This window comes from Macrotis lagotis, chromosome 1 (genome assembly GCF_037893015.1).
Source record: "Macrotis lagotis isolate mMagLag1 chromosome 1, bilby.v1.9.chrom.fasta, whole genome shotgun sequence".
NCBI lineage: Eukaryota > Metazoa > Chordata > Mammalia > Peramelemorphia > Peramelidae > Macrotis > Macrotis lagotis.
Window position 1 is genome coordinate 845,173,091 of NC_133658.1, and position 14,261 is coordinate 845,187,351.

Below are 14,261 nucleotides of genomic sequence, written 5' to 3' on the forward strand. Positions count from 1 at the left end.
GCAAAAGATCAACTAATGGGGGTGGGGGGGCAGGGGTAAGGGAGAAGGCCCCAATCTTTGCGCCAACCTTAGAGCAGGTGATAAGATGCTACTTCCTGTCACCAAGGAGGGTGAAAAAACTCACCCTGGCAGTAGCACAAAATATGATAAATGAGGACTGCTTTACATCTGTGTTTCTTCTACAAGCAATTGGGAAAATAATTAAGTTCTAGGGAGGGACTCTTGTACTCCTTTCTCACAAAGTTTTTAAATGCATAAAATAAAATTTTATGAATTTTGCATTATAAAGTAAAGGAGTTATACTGAAATACAATAATCAAATTATTAATGAGTGAGAAAGGAAAGAAAATATGAGTTCATGAACTCTAGATTAAAAATCCCTTCTCTAGAGAAACAAATTCCTCTTTAATCTTCAATGTACCTAGAAAAATAAAGCAAGGAAAGAAAAGATTAAAGAGATGTTCAAGGGGTGGCTAGGTGGCGCAGTTGATAGAGCACTGGCCCTGGAGTCAGGAGTACCTGAGTTCAAATCCGGCCTCAGACACTTAATAATTACCTAGCTGTGCGGCCTTGGGCAAGCCACTTAACCCCATTGCCTTGCAAAAACTAAAAAAAACTAAAAATAAAAAAAAAATTTCAAAAGAGATGATCAAGAGAAAAGCAAAAAATAATCAAACAAAAATTCTTTGATTAGGCACAGGATCTGAAACAGTGTTAAGAGGTTGGAAAGTGAAAGAATATGACAAAGAATTCAGAAACAACTCATTTATTGCTTGTTCGGGTTCATATAGTTTAATAATTGTATATCTTGTATATCTCAAATTAGAATCCAGAACTTCTGACCCCTCTTTCCATTACAACATGATAAAGAATTTCTCAGGAGAGAACAGGGTTTTCTACGTAGTAGTGGTCACAGGTTAGAAGTCCTTTGATAAAAAAAAAAGAAAGTCAGACTCTAAGAAGTATTACTTACTGAAATAGATGGAGTGATCAGTGATCAGGGAAGTACTTGGACTCATCCCTTTAGATTTCAAACATTCTTAATTTGTTGCTAGAATATTTGAAAGACAACGCAGCAGCCAAATCACAGTTTCATTTAAGTGCAGCTGACAATGAAAAAACTAATGATATCCATAGAGACTAGTTCCTAAGAAGCATCAAACCTCTGGGATAGAACTAACTTTCCACATAAGATACATTTCCATTTATCTTCTGTAATGCCCCTTTAAAAGACAAATTCTGTATAATGATAACTATACATCCTGTAATAAATACTTCAATGTTTCCTAAGAGCTTTTGCCCTGGAGGCAGCTAACTGGACAAAATGTTTGCTGGTCCTGGAGTCAGGATCATACCAACCAAGGTAATGGTGGCATGATTTGTGGATTATGGTTATTATTATAAGAGGTGCGTTATGCAAAGACATCTTTCTCACTTGCTTTTTCTAGAACTATTATATCCCATGACCTGATTTGGTAGGAAACAGGATTTTGGGTGATAGTCTAGATCCTGTGGGAGTCTCTTGGGCTTTGAATATGGTTTCCTCTCCCATATTAGAGGGACACCTTGGCTTTCTTACAGACCTGGGCAAAGCTCCAGTATGTGGTTTTGGGAAACAGAATGTGATACTACGGCATTTCTAAGCCTGTTCCCCAATGGTCTGATCATCAGTATAATCTTTTTCTCACATATCAGTGAGGCACCATATATATTTCAGCAATACGGTACATCCAAGCCTGACTCATCAGGTTAATCACCAGTATGGCCTTTCCTCTCATACCTTCAGTCATATTCCCCCCAGAACCCAAAGACTTTGGCTTCTCACAAACTGCCCAGTGGTCATGGGAATAATGCAACCAGATTACTAGTTGGCATCATTTATAGTCAGAACTATGGCAGCATCTGATCTTTGATTCTCAAACTTTCACTCTTGATTTTTTTTTTTTAGGTTTTTGCAAGGCAAATGGGGTTAAGGGCTTGCCTAAGGCCACACAGCTAGGTAATTATTAAGTGTCTGAGACTGGATTTGAACCCAGGTACTCCTAACTCCATGGCCGGTGCTTTATCCACTGCGCCACCTAGCCGCCCCCACTCCTGAATGTTCTTCGCAAATGCTTTTACTCTGGTCCAGCTTGTCCTTGGTCCTAGAATTTAACCTTTAGCAGAAGGCTCCTGCCCTCTTAATCATGGTTCCACTTCTACAAATTAACAAAATAGAACCAGGAAGTTAACCGCATTAAAAACCTGGTCTTTGCAGTGTATAGAACACTGGCCCTGGAGTCAGGAGTACCGGAGTTCAAATCTGACCTCAGACACTAAATTACCTAGCTGTGTGGCCTTGGGCAAGCCACTTAACCCCATTTACCTTGCAAAATCCAAAACAAAACAAAACAAAACAAAACAAAAAACTGGTCTCAGATACTTATTAGGGGACCCTGAGTAAGTTACTTAACCAGCTTGCCTTAATCTATTGGTAAAGGAAATGGTAAATCATTCCAATATCCATGTCTAGTATTGATAGCCAATATTCAGGACCAAGAGTCAGACAACAACAAAAACATGCTTCCCTCACAATTATCATATGAAATAGGTAGTGAAAGGATTATCTTTAGCCGCCAGAGGGCAGCTGGTGGAGAGAGTACTGGAAAAGGAGTTCGAATCTGTCCTCAGACACTGCTTAGGTGACCACTCAGGTTCTAAAATGAGGACAGGTATTAACGTTACTTTTATATCTGCTACACGGAAGGTCTGAGAGGTTGAGTGATTTGTTCATTATGACACACTAACAAGTAGGATTTGAAACTAGGTCCTGAAGCCCAAAGTGCAGCAGTGTAGCCATGGAACCATATTCTGCAAAGTGAGTCAGAGAAGGAAATGGTAAATGGCAACTTTCTAAAAGGCCACAAGATGGCGATGCTTCTCCATCGAAATTCTCAGCATCTTCTACCCACACCCAAATCATCCCCACACCCACACTCACACTATCCCCCCCTCCCAACACACACACACCTACCTCTCCGCCTCTACCTCTCACTCTCCTGGTGTCTTTTTGTTGTTACCTAAGCCTTTACCTCTACCACTAGCTCCCCTTTAGTCTCCTCAATATGTATTTTTCTTCCTAAATTGATCAAAATCAGAAAACTGCTACAAATATTTTTAAGACCCTTTCATATGATAGATCCAAGTGAACTGGACCATTGTACCATGACTTTCCCTATTTTAAAAAGACAAAAGCTTATTTTCCTTCTCTATTAGATCCATGGACCTTAGTGTAAAATAGGCAAATCTTTCCTATCTCCAGTCTTCTTCATTCATTTTGTCAACTATTTATTAAGGACTCATATAACAATATGTCTAAGCTGGGCACTGCAGATTCAGAGTTCATCTACAAAAGAGCTAACAAGGGACTATTCAATGCACACAAGAATACCTTCACTGAAGAGGAAGCTTACTACTCCAGGGCATAATCATCATTCTACTTTAGGACAGCTGTAATTATTAGAAAATTGCAATCTGACCCCTCCCCTGAATTCTGACCATTGCACTTAAGTTTCACATTGGTCTCTTCATGGTTAAGCAAAACAAGTCTAATTTCCTTCTCATATAATAGTCCTTTGCATACAGTTATTAAGTCTCATTTATTCATTAAGCATGTATTAGAGAGGAGGGGCTTTCAGTTCAAACAATTACTAACCAATAATGAAAGTGTACTGGTAATAAGACACAACCTCCTGATTCTTTAGGGGGGTTTTTTTTTTAGGTTGTTTTTTTTTTGCAAGGCAAATGGGGTTAAGTGGCTTGCCCGAGGCCACACAGCTAGGTCATTATTAAGTGTCTGAGACTGGATTTGAACCCAGGTACTCCTGACTCCAAGGCCGGTACTTTATCCACTATTATACCTAGGCGCCCCTAAAGGTTTGTTTCTTTTTAGGTTTGTTTTTTTTTTGCAAGCTGATTTTTTAACCAGTATGAGAATTCATCTTAATACATCATCCAATTAATCAGTCATAGACTTCCAAGTAAAAGCCATTGGATCAATTGATATGACTTAGAAAGTAATTTGATGAAACAGGTCCTATAGGGGGCTGTATGAAGTAGATCTTAAAAAGTTTTCTGATTGGCTGAAAGAATGAAAAAAACTAGAGATGGGATCAGCTAGGTGGCATAGTAGATAAAGCACAGGCCTTGGAGTCAGGAGTACCTGGGTTCAAATTCAGTCTCAGATACTTAATAATTACCTGTGGCCTCGGGCAAGCCACTTAACCCCATTTGCCTTGCAAAAAAAAAAAAAAGACTAGAGATGAAAAAGAGTTGCCTGTTTTCACACTGAGGGCCAGGAATCTGCAGCTGAAAGAAAACTAACTTGTATCTTTTTTTTTTTAATATTTATTCTCATTTTGTACAAATAATTTTTTTACATTAATAAAATATTCTTGTTTAAGAGTAAACAAAATAGAAAACTATTAAGGTATAAAGGTTCCATTTATCTGGAATAAATTTTAAAAAATGTCTAGTTTGGGTTGGGCTTGGTCACACCCTGTCGGGCATGTTCAAAATCAAGAGCTATGCTTTGAAGTTTCCAGCCAGGAATAACCTCAGCTTACTTGCCCACCCTCTATTCAGGGAAAATATTTTGAATTGCACAGGACTGGAGGACTTTGGAGGATTTGGGTCTTTCATCAACACCACAGAATACTTCAAATAGCTGTAGCTACAGTATCTGCACTGAGACCAAGGATAGACTGAGCACAATGAGGAAAGGCACATTTAAGACTCTACAGGAACTCCAGAAAAGCTATGTCATGACCTAGAGAAACATCTTGAAAGACCAAGAAGAGGTCTTCCAGGAGCTGTGCCACAAACATGTACTTTTAAGTTCACTTTCCCCTGGACCTTGAATGAAGTGGTAAGAGAGTGGGACTTTGGAGATGCATTATCTCCCCAATATACCACTGGAATGATTCCTTATTTCTAAACTAATATCTTTAAGGTTACCAGTGTAGCCTGAGGTGTCATCTATTATTCATTGTACTTGCTTCATGACCAAATTAACCTCCTTTTCAGTCAAATAACTTGGGCACGAATCATCAGCAATATACTAAATGCTATTTACATTCATTATATGTCCCTTCATTGCCATTTGGGTAGTTCATAATTTGGTTTCCTTGGTGATTGTGGTATTAAATGATTCACAGTTACCACAGCATTACCAGCAGAATATGGTTAATAAAAAGATGGGTTTGTTTTATTCTAGAAAGAAGTTTGTTTAGAAAAGAAGTTAGAAAATGAGGCACAATTTTCTAAATTCACTCTCTTCTTTCCTTTCTCCAGATCTAGTTCACTGCTCATCTTCATAGTTTGTCCAAGATATATATGACTTGAATAAGTTACTCTATAGGCTATATATCAAATATCACAATCTACTTAATAGACATTTTTCATCTAATTTTTTGAGTGAATTATTAGTCCACCTCTATTAAATAAATTTATATCTCTTTTAGAATATTCTGCAGTGTTCTAGGGCTTGAATACATTCAACGCAATGCCAACTGAAATGATTTTGTACAATGATCATTAATATCAAGAAAGATATAAAACAGGAAGACATAAGCTTGTGAAAGGGATTTATCATTGTTATGGAAGCTGTACAGTACAGAGTTCAGAGAGATTAACTATATACAGTGTGATACCCTGAGATCTTCCCATTTATAGTGACAAAGAGAATTGAACATAATTAAAATAACCTTGATATTAGTTCTCAGGGAATTTACTATCCAGTAGGGAAATAAATTAAACAGAAATAATTGTCACATACATTAGAATATGTTAGATAGACTATCACTCTGGAAGGGTCAATTCTAGTAGGTTGATCAGAAGGGATCTCATAGAAATGGTAATATTTCCTAAGCTTTGAAAAATCAGTAAGAAGTCATGATGTGGAGATGGTATTTCAGGTTAACAACCAGCTATAAGGAAGAAAGTAAACAAAAATATAGGGTCGGGGCGGCTAGGTAAAGCAGTGGATAAAGCACAGGCCTTGGAGTCAGGAGTACCTGGGTTCAAATCCAGTCTCAGACACTTAATAATTACCTAGCTGTGTGGCCTTGGGCAAGCCACTTAACCCCATTTGCCTTGCAAAAAAAAAAAACCTAAAAAAAATATAGGGTCAGGAAAACATGGAATGTATTTGATGGACAGAAAGTAGTACAATCCAGTTCAATACCTGTAGCCATTACTGTAGGGGAAAAAAATCATTGAGAAACCATTCCTCACTGTGATAAGCAATTGTGGATCAGCTGCCATCATTAGGCAGATTAATAAAAAGATATTAGTAGTAGCATCACCACCTAGAACACCAGTCCTGCTTCCAGGTAAGCCCTTATAGCCATCATCAAAGGAGGCAGGCCTATAGAAAAGGAGCCAACCAGTCCCAACTGCCAGTCAATGGTCACCTTCCGTATATGCAAGATAGCTTGGTTGAAACATTAAGACACACTGAGGGCAAAACAGGAATCTAGCACATGCCAGGCAAATCACCAGCACCATCTTCACCACCATCTCTCCTCAGACCCCAGTCTCCCCAGTGGGGAGAGAGCATCACTCTGCGCCCAGGATCCTTGGGGATAACTGTTGCCAGCACAGTGTCCTCAGTCATTATCTTGGGGAGCAACACTGAAGGAGACAATGCCTATCAGCTTCTCCTATGGGTGCTAAAAATATGTCTACTAAAAACCCAGAAAATAAAGTTCTTGTCACCAAAGTCCAAGATCCCATCCAATGGTTCAGCATTAGAAAATGATATGATTTTATCAGGAGAAATGACATTTAAGTATGAGGCAATTACTACCTCCTTTGCTGCAATCTTCCATGTTTATTGCCTTTTTTTACCAGAATGTGAGCTCTTTGAGGGCAAGGACTTGTGTTACTTTTTTCTATTTGGACCCTCAGCACCTAGTACAATGTTTTGCCTATGGTAAGTCTTATTTAATAAATGCCTTATTAAAATTAATAAATAAAAGTCATTTATTCATTTTGACTGGAATGTGGAACAAATGAAGAAGGGTGTTATGTGATTTATGACTGGAAAAAAACTAGAGTTTGCACTATCTTTTATAATTTCCTACTGTAGAATCTGTTTTTTATTTGAGCAAGGAAGTTATAACATTATAACACTGCAATAGGAAAATCAATTTAGAAGTAAGTATGTGGGAGAGATGGGTTAAGAGGTTAATAACAGCAAAAAGACCTAGGATGTTAACAGGGGAAAGAAATTATGAGGAAATAGTTGAGAAATATATATTACAGGGACCATATCAGCAAGACAGAGTAATGTACCACAATCTTCTCAAAAGAGTATTAGCAGCAGTTTAGTGTGAAACCAAAACTGTTGAGAATTAAGAAAGAGGGTGATCTCATCCACGGAGGTGTTCAACAAGGCTGTTCTTCACAATCAGAGGATGTAGCTTGGAGAAGAGCCAGGCTCAAATTTCACTTCTGGATTAAGACCATGTCCCTGACAGAAGGATCTCCATCAAATGTACTATCCAGCTTTTTATTAGCCCCAGTAAATTACAAAGAAGGTACTCACTGACAGTGGAAGAGGATGGGCCTCACTGGGTGATCCCTACAAAGTAGAATTCTCAAACCCATAAGAATGGATACATTCATAAGAATGGCTCCCATTTATGCATAACTTTGCAATTTCACAATTTGGACCAATTTTAGAAGATTTTTGAGGGGTGGAGTCACAAGATCAAAGATGTATATCAAGATCCTATGATTGGCAATGATATGAAACATGGTTTGGAGAGTATAGAATCTAAAGGTATAACAACCTTTTTAGAAGGCTAAAATTATGCTGTCATGGAAGACCTTCTTGTTCTTGGGTCTCAGAAATCCAAGAGGAGTCAGAGATGAAGGATGTGTATAGCAAGGTAGGAAGACTTACTTCTGCAGACAGGTAGTGTGTTGCTCCATTGACCGTTGGCTAGGCACTGGGCTCCTGAAGGTCCCTCTGATACATATCCCTCATTGCAAACAAACTTCACCATGTCATTGAGGTTAAATTGACTACCCTGAGTGATACCATTAGCTGGATTGCCTGGATGTCCACAAGTGATAGCTGCAACCAAAATAAAAGAACAGTGACCAGTCTAAGGCTGAAAGCCTAATTTGCACACCCTGATTCCTGAGATATAGTGGAACATTGGAACAGGAAATTAAAATGGGGGCTATGCATATACATATGTGAGGGAGGAACATGGCTAATGATTAGAACCTTTATATACTCTGGGGAAAAGTAAAAAAAATGAGGGCTCATATCCAAGGACAAGGGAAAAATCAACCAATCTTAAGTTGGAAAGTATCTTTGTCAGTCATTATGCCTACAAGCAAAATCAGTCATTGGACAAAAACTGTCTTTTGAGTGCTTCCAGTTTTCTTTTCAAAATCCTCTTTCTTCCCTACCCAGGATGTGTCCCATCTTGGCTAATGTATGATATTGTATTACATGTTAACCAATTACTCAAAGCATGACCTTCTAGGCAGATTTGTACTTTTAAGGTAGATCCTTGTATATCGTAAAGATTTTAATAGCCATAAGAATGAAGCTATAATGGTAGAAACAGGCAATGAAAAGAAAGGTATAAAATGTTTTAAATGTCATGTCTTGTTTTCATATATCTCATTAAAAAGTTAATTGGCTCCAATCTCTGTAGAGTTGTTTCACTTTTCTACTCTTTACCAAAGGGTTGAGTCTAATGAACTGGGTTGGATTTGAACCAAAGACTCTTCTTCAGTGTTCTCAAGAGAAAGACATGTAAGATATATGTCTGACTCCACTCTATTTTCCAGACTGCTTTAAAACTCATTGCCTTTTAAATGCCAACACAGCTTGTCCTTATCTTCCATCACTGCTAGGGAAAGCTATTATCATACTTACGCACACAGAAAGGGGTCTTCCCTGACCAGCGATGGTCCTGTTGGCAGATGCGTACTGACATCCCAATTAGACGAAAACCAGGGTTGCATTGGTATACCACACTGCCTCGATAGCTGTAGTTCTCACCATTGATTTGTCCATTAACGATTAATTCAGGGGTCCCACAGTGTCCAGCTTTGAATGAAACAGAGGGAAGGAAATAACAAAGAACAATTAAACCACATGGGATGAGAGTGCCTAGAAATTCTTAGGAAAATTTTGGATATTCTCTTCCTCTCTGTGTTAGGAGCAGAAAGGGAGGGAAGCTAGAAGAATAAGGAGGGATTTCAATAAACAATAGCTATGTGGTTACCATTAAAACTGAGCGATTAGTCAGTTAGATCCCACATGCTATTCAATCAATTCTGGTCAATAGCTACTTCAGGAGACAATGGAGAAAGATCCTGAAATTCCTAGAATTCCAAAGTGTTATTCCAAATTGCTAGATGACTGAACAAATAACTCGCCCTCTCTTGGCACAATGGGGAAAAGCATTCCTGATCCTCCTTGTTTCACAGAGATCTTCTTCCTTATCACAAACACATCTATATGAGTTCCACTATATTTTTCTAACTCAGTAAGATAATCTAATTGAGATGATGTTACATAAATATATTAGAATAAGGTAAAATTGTCATTTTAAAATTTATGTATGCTTTACCCACCCATTTTTTTTTGCATAAAAGTATTTTATGTTCCTGTTCATACAGTTCCTGTGTCTATTTTGGCAGGTATTCACTCAGGTATTTTATACTATCTAGTTATTTTAAATGATATAAAACAGTATTGAAGAGTATGGCTGACATATAGTATAGTTGTCCTTTTTGATTGAATCTATTTTATTTTTAAGTTTTCTGAGATCATGATCCCTACCTCTGCTTTTTTTATATATAACAAATGCTACTCCTGACTTTTTTTATATTTATATGTCTCTGTTTCTCTCTCTCTCTGTCTCTCTCTCAGCATTTCCAGAAAGATATTGTTGAATTCAAAACTTTAATCTGTTGTCATTTTGCACCCTATGAATAAATTTATCCCCTTCACAATCTAAACTACAATTACTAGTTATGTATTTTCCTCCTTTCAATTTTTCTTCATTATCTTTTTCAACTTATTCTTATCCCTCTTTCCTCTGCTTTACTTCTATCTTGATCTCCTATTCCTTACCTTCCCAGCCCTCCAAAATTCCCTCCCTTATCTTTTCCCTATCCTATCCTTTTACTCTTGTTTCTGAATTTAGAAGACTATTATACCCTTTTAGAGTCATATATTGTTCCCACTTTAACCCATTAGCAATGAGAGTAGGATTTCAGCACTATCAATCTCCCCCTACCACATTCTTTAGTATTTTTCCCTTTTTGTCTTATTTATATAATTGCTCCTTTATATCTCTTCCTACACCATTTTATTTTTTTAGACTCACCCTATCATACTAAAGTCAGCCCATGTCTTAAACAAGATTCTTAAACAAGATTCTTGTTTTAATTATCATTTTCAAGCAATTCACTTATTTTTGTATTATTCTTCCTCCAGATCAGTTGTTTTACTGATTTTTCATGTTTCACATTTTCTTGTTTTTCATTCTTTTGATTTTACTTTATTATTTCTTTGTCATTAGCTTTCTTTTGCCAATTCTAGTTTTCAAAGATTTTCATGTTTTTGATTCCCTATTTCAAGTCAGTTGACTTTCTTTTCATAATTTTCATAATTTTCTTGAATTGCTCTTAAATTTTTTCTAATTTTTTTTGTCTCCTGTATTTGATTTTAAGTCCTTTTTTAAAGTTCTTCAAGGAAATCTTTTTTGTGCTTGGGACCATCTGACATTTCTCTTTGAAAAGGAGTAGCTTTTTTTTTAGCATTATCTTCTCCTGAATATGTACCCCAGATGCTCTCTATCCGCATAGTTGCTATCTATGGTTGAGTTATTTCTTCTTTGTTTACCCACTTCATTTATTTATTTATTCATTCATTCATTCATTCATTTATTAGGTTCCACTTTATTCATTTATTCATTCATTTATCATCATCACCATCATCATTTAGCAGCTATTAGTATGATTAAGTTCTAGTGTCTTGCTGTTATTTCTATTCAGGGGCTCAAACTTGGGAATCTCCTCTTCTCTCCTAAGCAGCAGTCAATCATACAGTCCTACACATGATCTTACTACCTGGAGTTCCTCCTGTGGCTGGAAGCTACAGCTGTCCTCTCTGCTCTGGAGTTGAAACCAGTCTCTATCAAGTGCCCCAGTCAGTAGAATCCCTTACCCCTCTCCCACTGCACTCCTCAGGTGTGTACTATATTCTTTCCAACAGTGGCAGCCCACCTGGAAGCCTCTGGTCAGCACAGCTAAGCATGGCATACCTCAACAATGGAAAATCCTTTAATCTCCTCCTGATCAGTTATCAGACCCCTACACAGTCCATGGGATGAAAGTTTCTAAGGTTGAGACTGCCTCCCAACCTCAGCTGCCCCTAGGTCTTATGATTGTTGCTTCTGCAGAGTTGGCCCATAGGTGTTTGTATTTCACTCAGGTCTAACCTCTGCCCCTGTTGGGGTGGATCTTTCCTGGGGTCTTCTAAAGTTGTCTTAAGAGAAAAACTGCTTTACCCCATATTTATTTCTGCTACTCTGAGGTGATGTTCTGTCTCTTTTTGTGGAGGAAATTTGGAGAGCTCAAAGTTTTCTGACCTACTCCCTCATCTTCCCAGAATTCTCTTCCCTTTCTTTCGCTATGACGCCCAAGGTAGAATTTGGGATTCAGGCCTATATTACCCATGACTATGACACAGAAGGTAAAAATAGAATATTATGGAATTCAATAATCTAGATGCAAGATAAGTTTAATTATGCAGCAGAGATCCATTTTCATTTACCTCCTTGTCCAGTCAAAATGCTGATGCAAATATGGCTAATAAGAAGATCCATCTGTATTACCCCTGATTGTGCAGCTATCATATTTCTGATTCCTTTTTAGTTCATTTTAGGTGATTCTTCTGTCCTTTTCACAACATTATGGAGTTCAGCTTTCCATATGTCTTTAATGGGGAAGGCTAATACCAGCCAAATCCCATTAAACACATCATATGTGTTCTCACCCTGCTGCTGCTAATGATCTCACATCCATCCATCTCTCTCTCTCTCTCTCTCTCTCTGCCCCCCCCTCTCTCCCTCTCCCTCTCCCTCTCCCTCTCCCTCCCTCCCAAACCAGGGAAATAGTCACACAAAGCTCTTCAAAAGAACATTCAAAAAGACTCCTCATATAAATAAAAGATATAAAAAAGGCATGTACAATTGCCATCAATAATTCAAAGACTCATTTCACTTTAGTGAAATACATACAATATAGTGTATATTGAGTTTCCTTAACCTGGAGCTATTTGGCAAAGAAGTACTCTATACAAGTAGGGTTAGATACAAATAGAAACATGCAAGATTAGAAAAACAGAAATTAACATTATCTATGTCATTATTATATTCCTTCACTGAATAGTTTTGTGGGCTTTTTATGAACTGCTGGCCACTGGTACTACAACTCTGCTCTTCATACTTGACATTTATATAGCATTTGGAGACTTACAAAACATTATACATATATTATTTCATTTGATTTTTACAATAATCAGGTGAGATATTGCCTGTAAGTCTTATTATCTCCATTCTCTGAATGAGACTGAAGTTCAAAGGGTTAAGTGATTTGCCTATCATTACACACTGACCAGTAGGAAAATAGGAATATGGATCCAGGTCTTCCTGACCCCAACATAGTCCTCAATTGAACCTGCTTTGCTGCCCTCAGAAAGAAGGAGGAAGGAAGGACAGTCCCTTTGCCTTCAAACTGGGAAGATTACTCACCAAGACACCGGACTTCAGAGCTACTCCAAAGACCATTGGCCATGCACTCCCGCACCCGGGAGCCCACCAGTGTATAGCCTGAATTGCAGGAGAAAATGGCCGTTGCACCATAGACAGAAAGTGTCCCAATCCGATGTCCATTTGGAGGTGTTGGGAGGTCTCCACAGGAGATGACTGAAAAAAAATGCCAAAGGAGCTTTAAAAAGATGGAATTGTTGAGGATGAGGCATAGAAAATTTTCACTTTTTCAGTGAGCTTCAAAGTCATGACCATAAAACAAAACAAACTAACAAACCAATCCAACTTATATTACTTTATATCCAAAAAGACTAGATTCATTTGGGTCTACCCAATCAGGAAGACATCAAATCATCTTCTCTCACACAGCCTAAAATCATTCAATTTTCTACCATCCAAATTATTGTCCCTTTTCAACTCATGTTGTTCAAGTGAAAAAGAAAGATTAAGGGAGGTAATAAGTCAGGAGACATCTCTGTTGGACTTTCCTGCCTCACTGCTTTCTTAGAATGGAGACTGGGAGATCAAGATGGGACCCTAATGCTTGGGGATTTAGCTTTTATCACTTTTATCATTCCCCACAAGGTGTGGGAGACCTTTATTTATTCTTTAACTAGTCTCTTGGCCACTAATATTGTTGTTAAAATTTCTCCAACTTCCTGTTTGTCTTCACTTTTATATTTAAATTTGCTCTTAACTGTCTACTTTGACTTTTTCTTTTCCATTTTGAGAGTTAAGGCTCCAGATATCCTGTCAGTTCTGTGACTGGTAAATTATAATCATTTGCTTTTTTCTTTTTTTTTCCTATTCTACTTTGTTACAGAAATGCTTTACTTCTTAAATTCAGAATAAAATATTTTTTTAAAGGAGGGAAGTCATTCCATTATTGTGGGATTTCATACTTTATACTTTATTCTTTGTCTATCATAAAACAACAGAGGCATCTATGTACTCATCCACTACTATCCCCAAGGGGTCATATTACCTTCTTTCCTTATTCTAGTTGTATATGGAATGGATGATGAAATATAATAAAAGATAGCATTAACTAAAACCAGGAGGGATGGTATTCAATAAATAAGAGATTTCATTAGGAGCCTATGGTTTATTTTCCAATCCTGAGGTCATAAACATAGCAGCAATAATCAGTAGTGACCTCCCTAATCTCTCCCAAGGTCGATTCTTAGTTAGTTGTCAGTGGGAGTACGGTATGTATTACCTATCTGTTCTGTATATAACGTGTTTATACATATTTATTTGCTTGTTTGTCTCCCCAGTTAGAATTTTGAGCTACTTAAGGCCAGGGACTATCTTTTACCTTTTTTTTTTTCATATGCACAGTGATTAGCACTGGTACATAGAAGTTTTTAATGTTCTTGATTAACATCGTTTAACCTTATTTTATCCTCT

General features: G+C 37.5%; 1 protein-coding gene across 1 annotated transcript in view; it reads right to left on the reverse strand.

Annotated features, from left to right (window-relative positions):
- LOC141508065 (CUB and sushi domain-containing protein 2) overlaps window positions 1–14,261 on the reverse strand; it is a 619,633-nt gene that overhangs the window by 46,666 nt on the left and 558,706 nt on the right. Inside the window, exons 50-52 of the mRNA XM_074216347.1 lie at window positions 12,834–13,007; window positions 8,942–9,115; window positions 7,949–8,122 (exon numbers count right to left, since the gene is read on the reverse strand). Of these exons, the coding sequence (XP_074072448.1) occupies window positions 7,949–8,122; window positions 8,942–9,115; window positions 12,834–13,007 (522 nt within the window). The remainder of the gene's footprint in view (window positions 1–7,948; window positions 8,123–8,941; window positions 9,116–12,833; window positions 13,008–14,261) is intronic.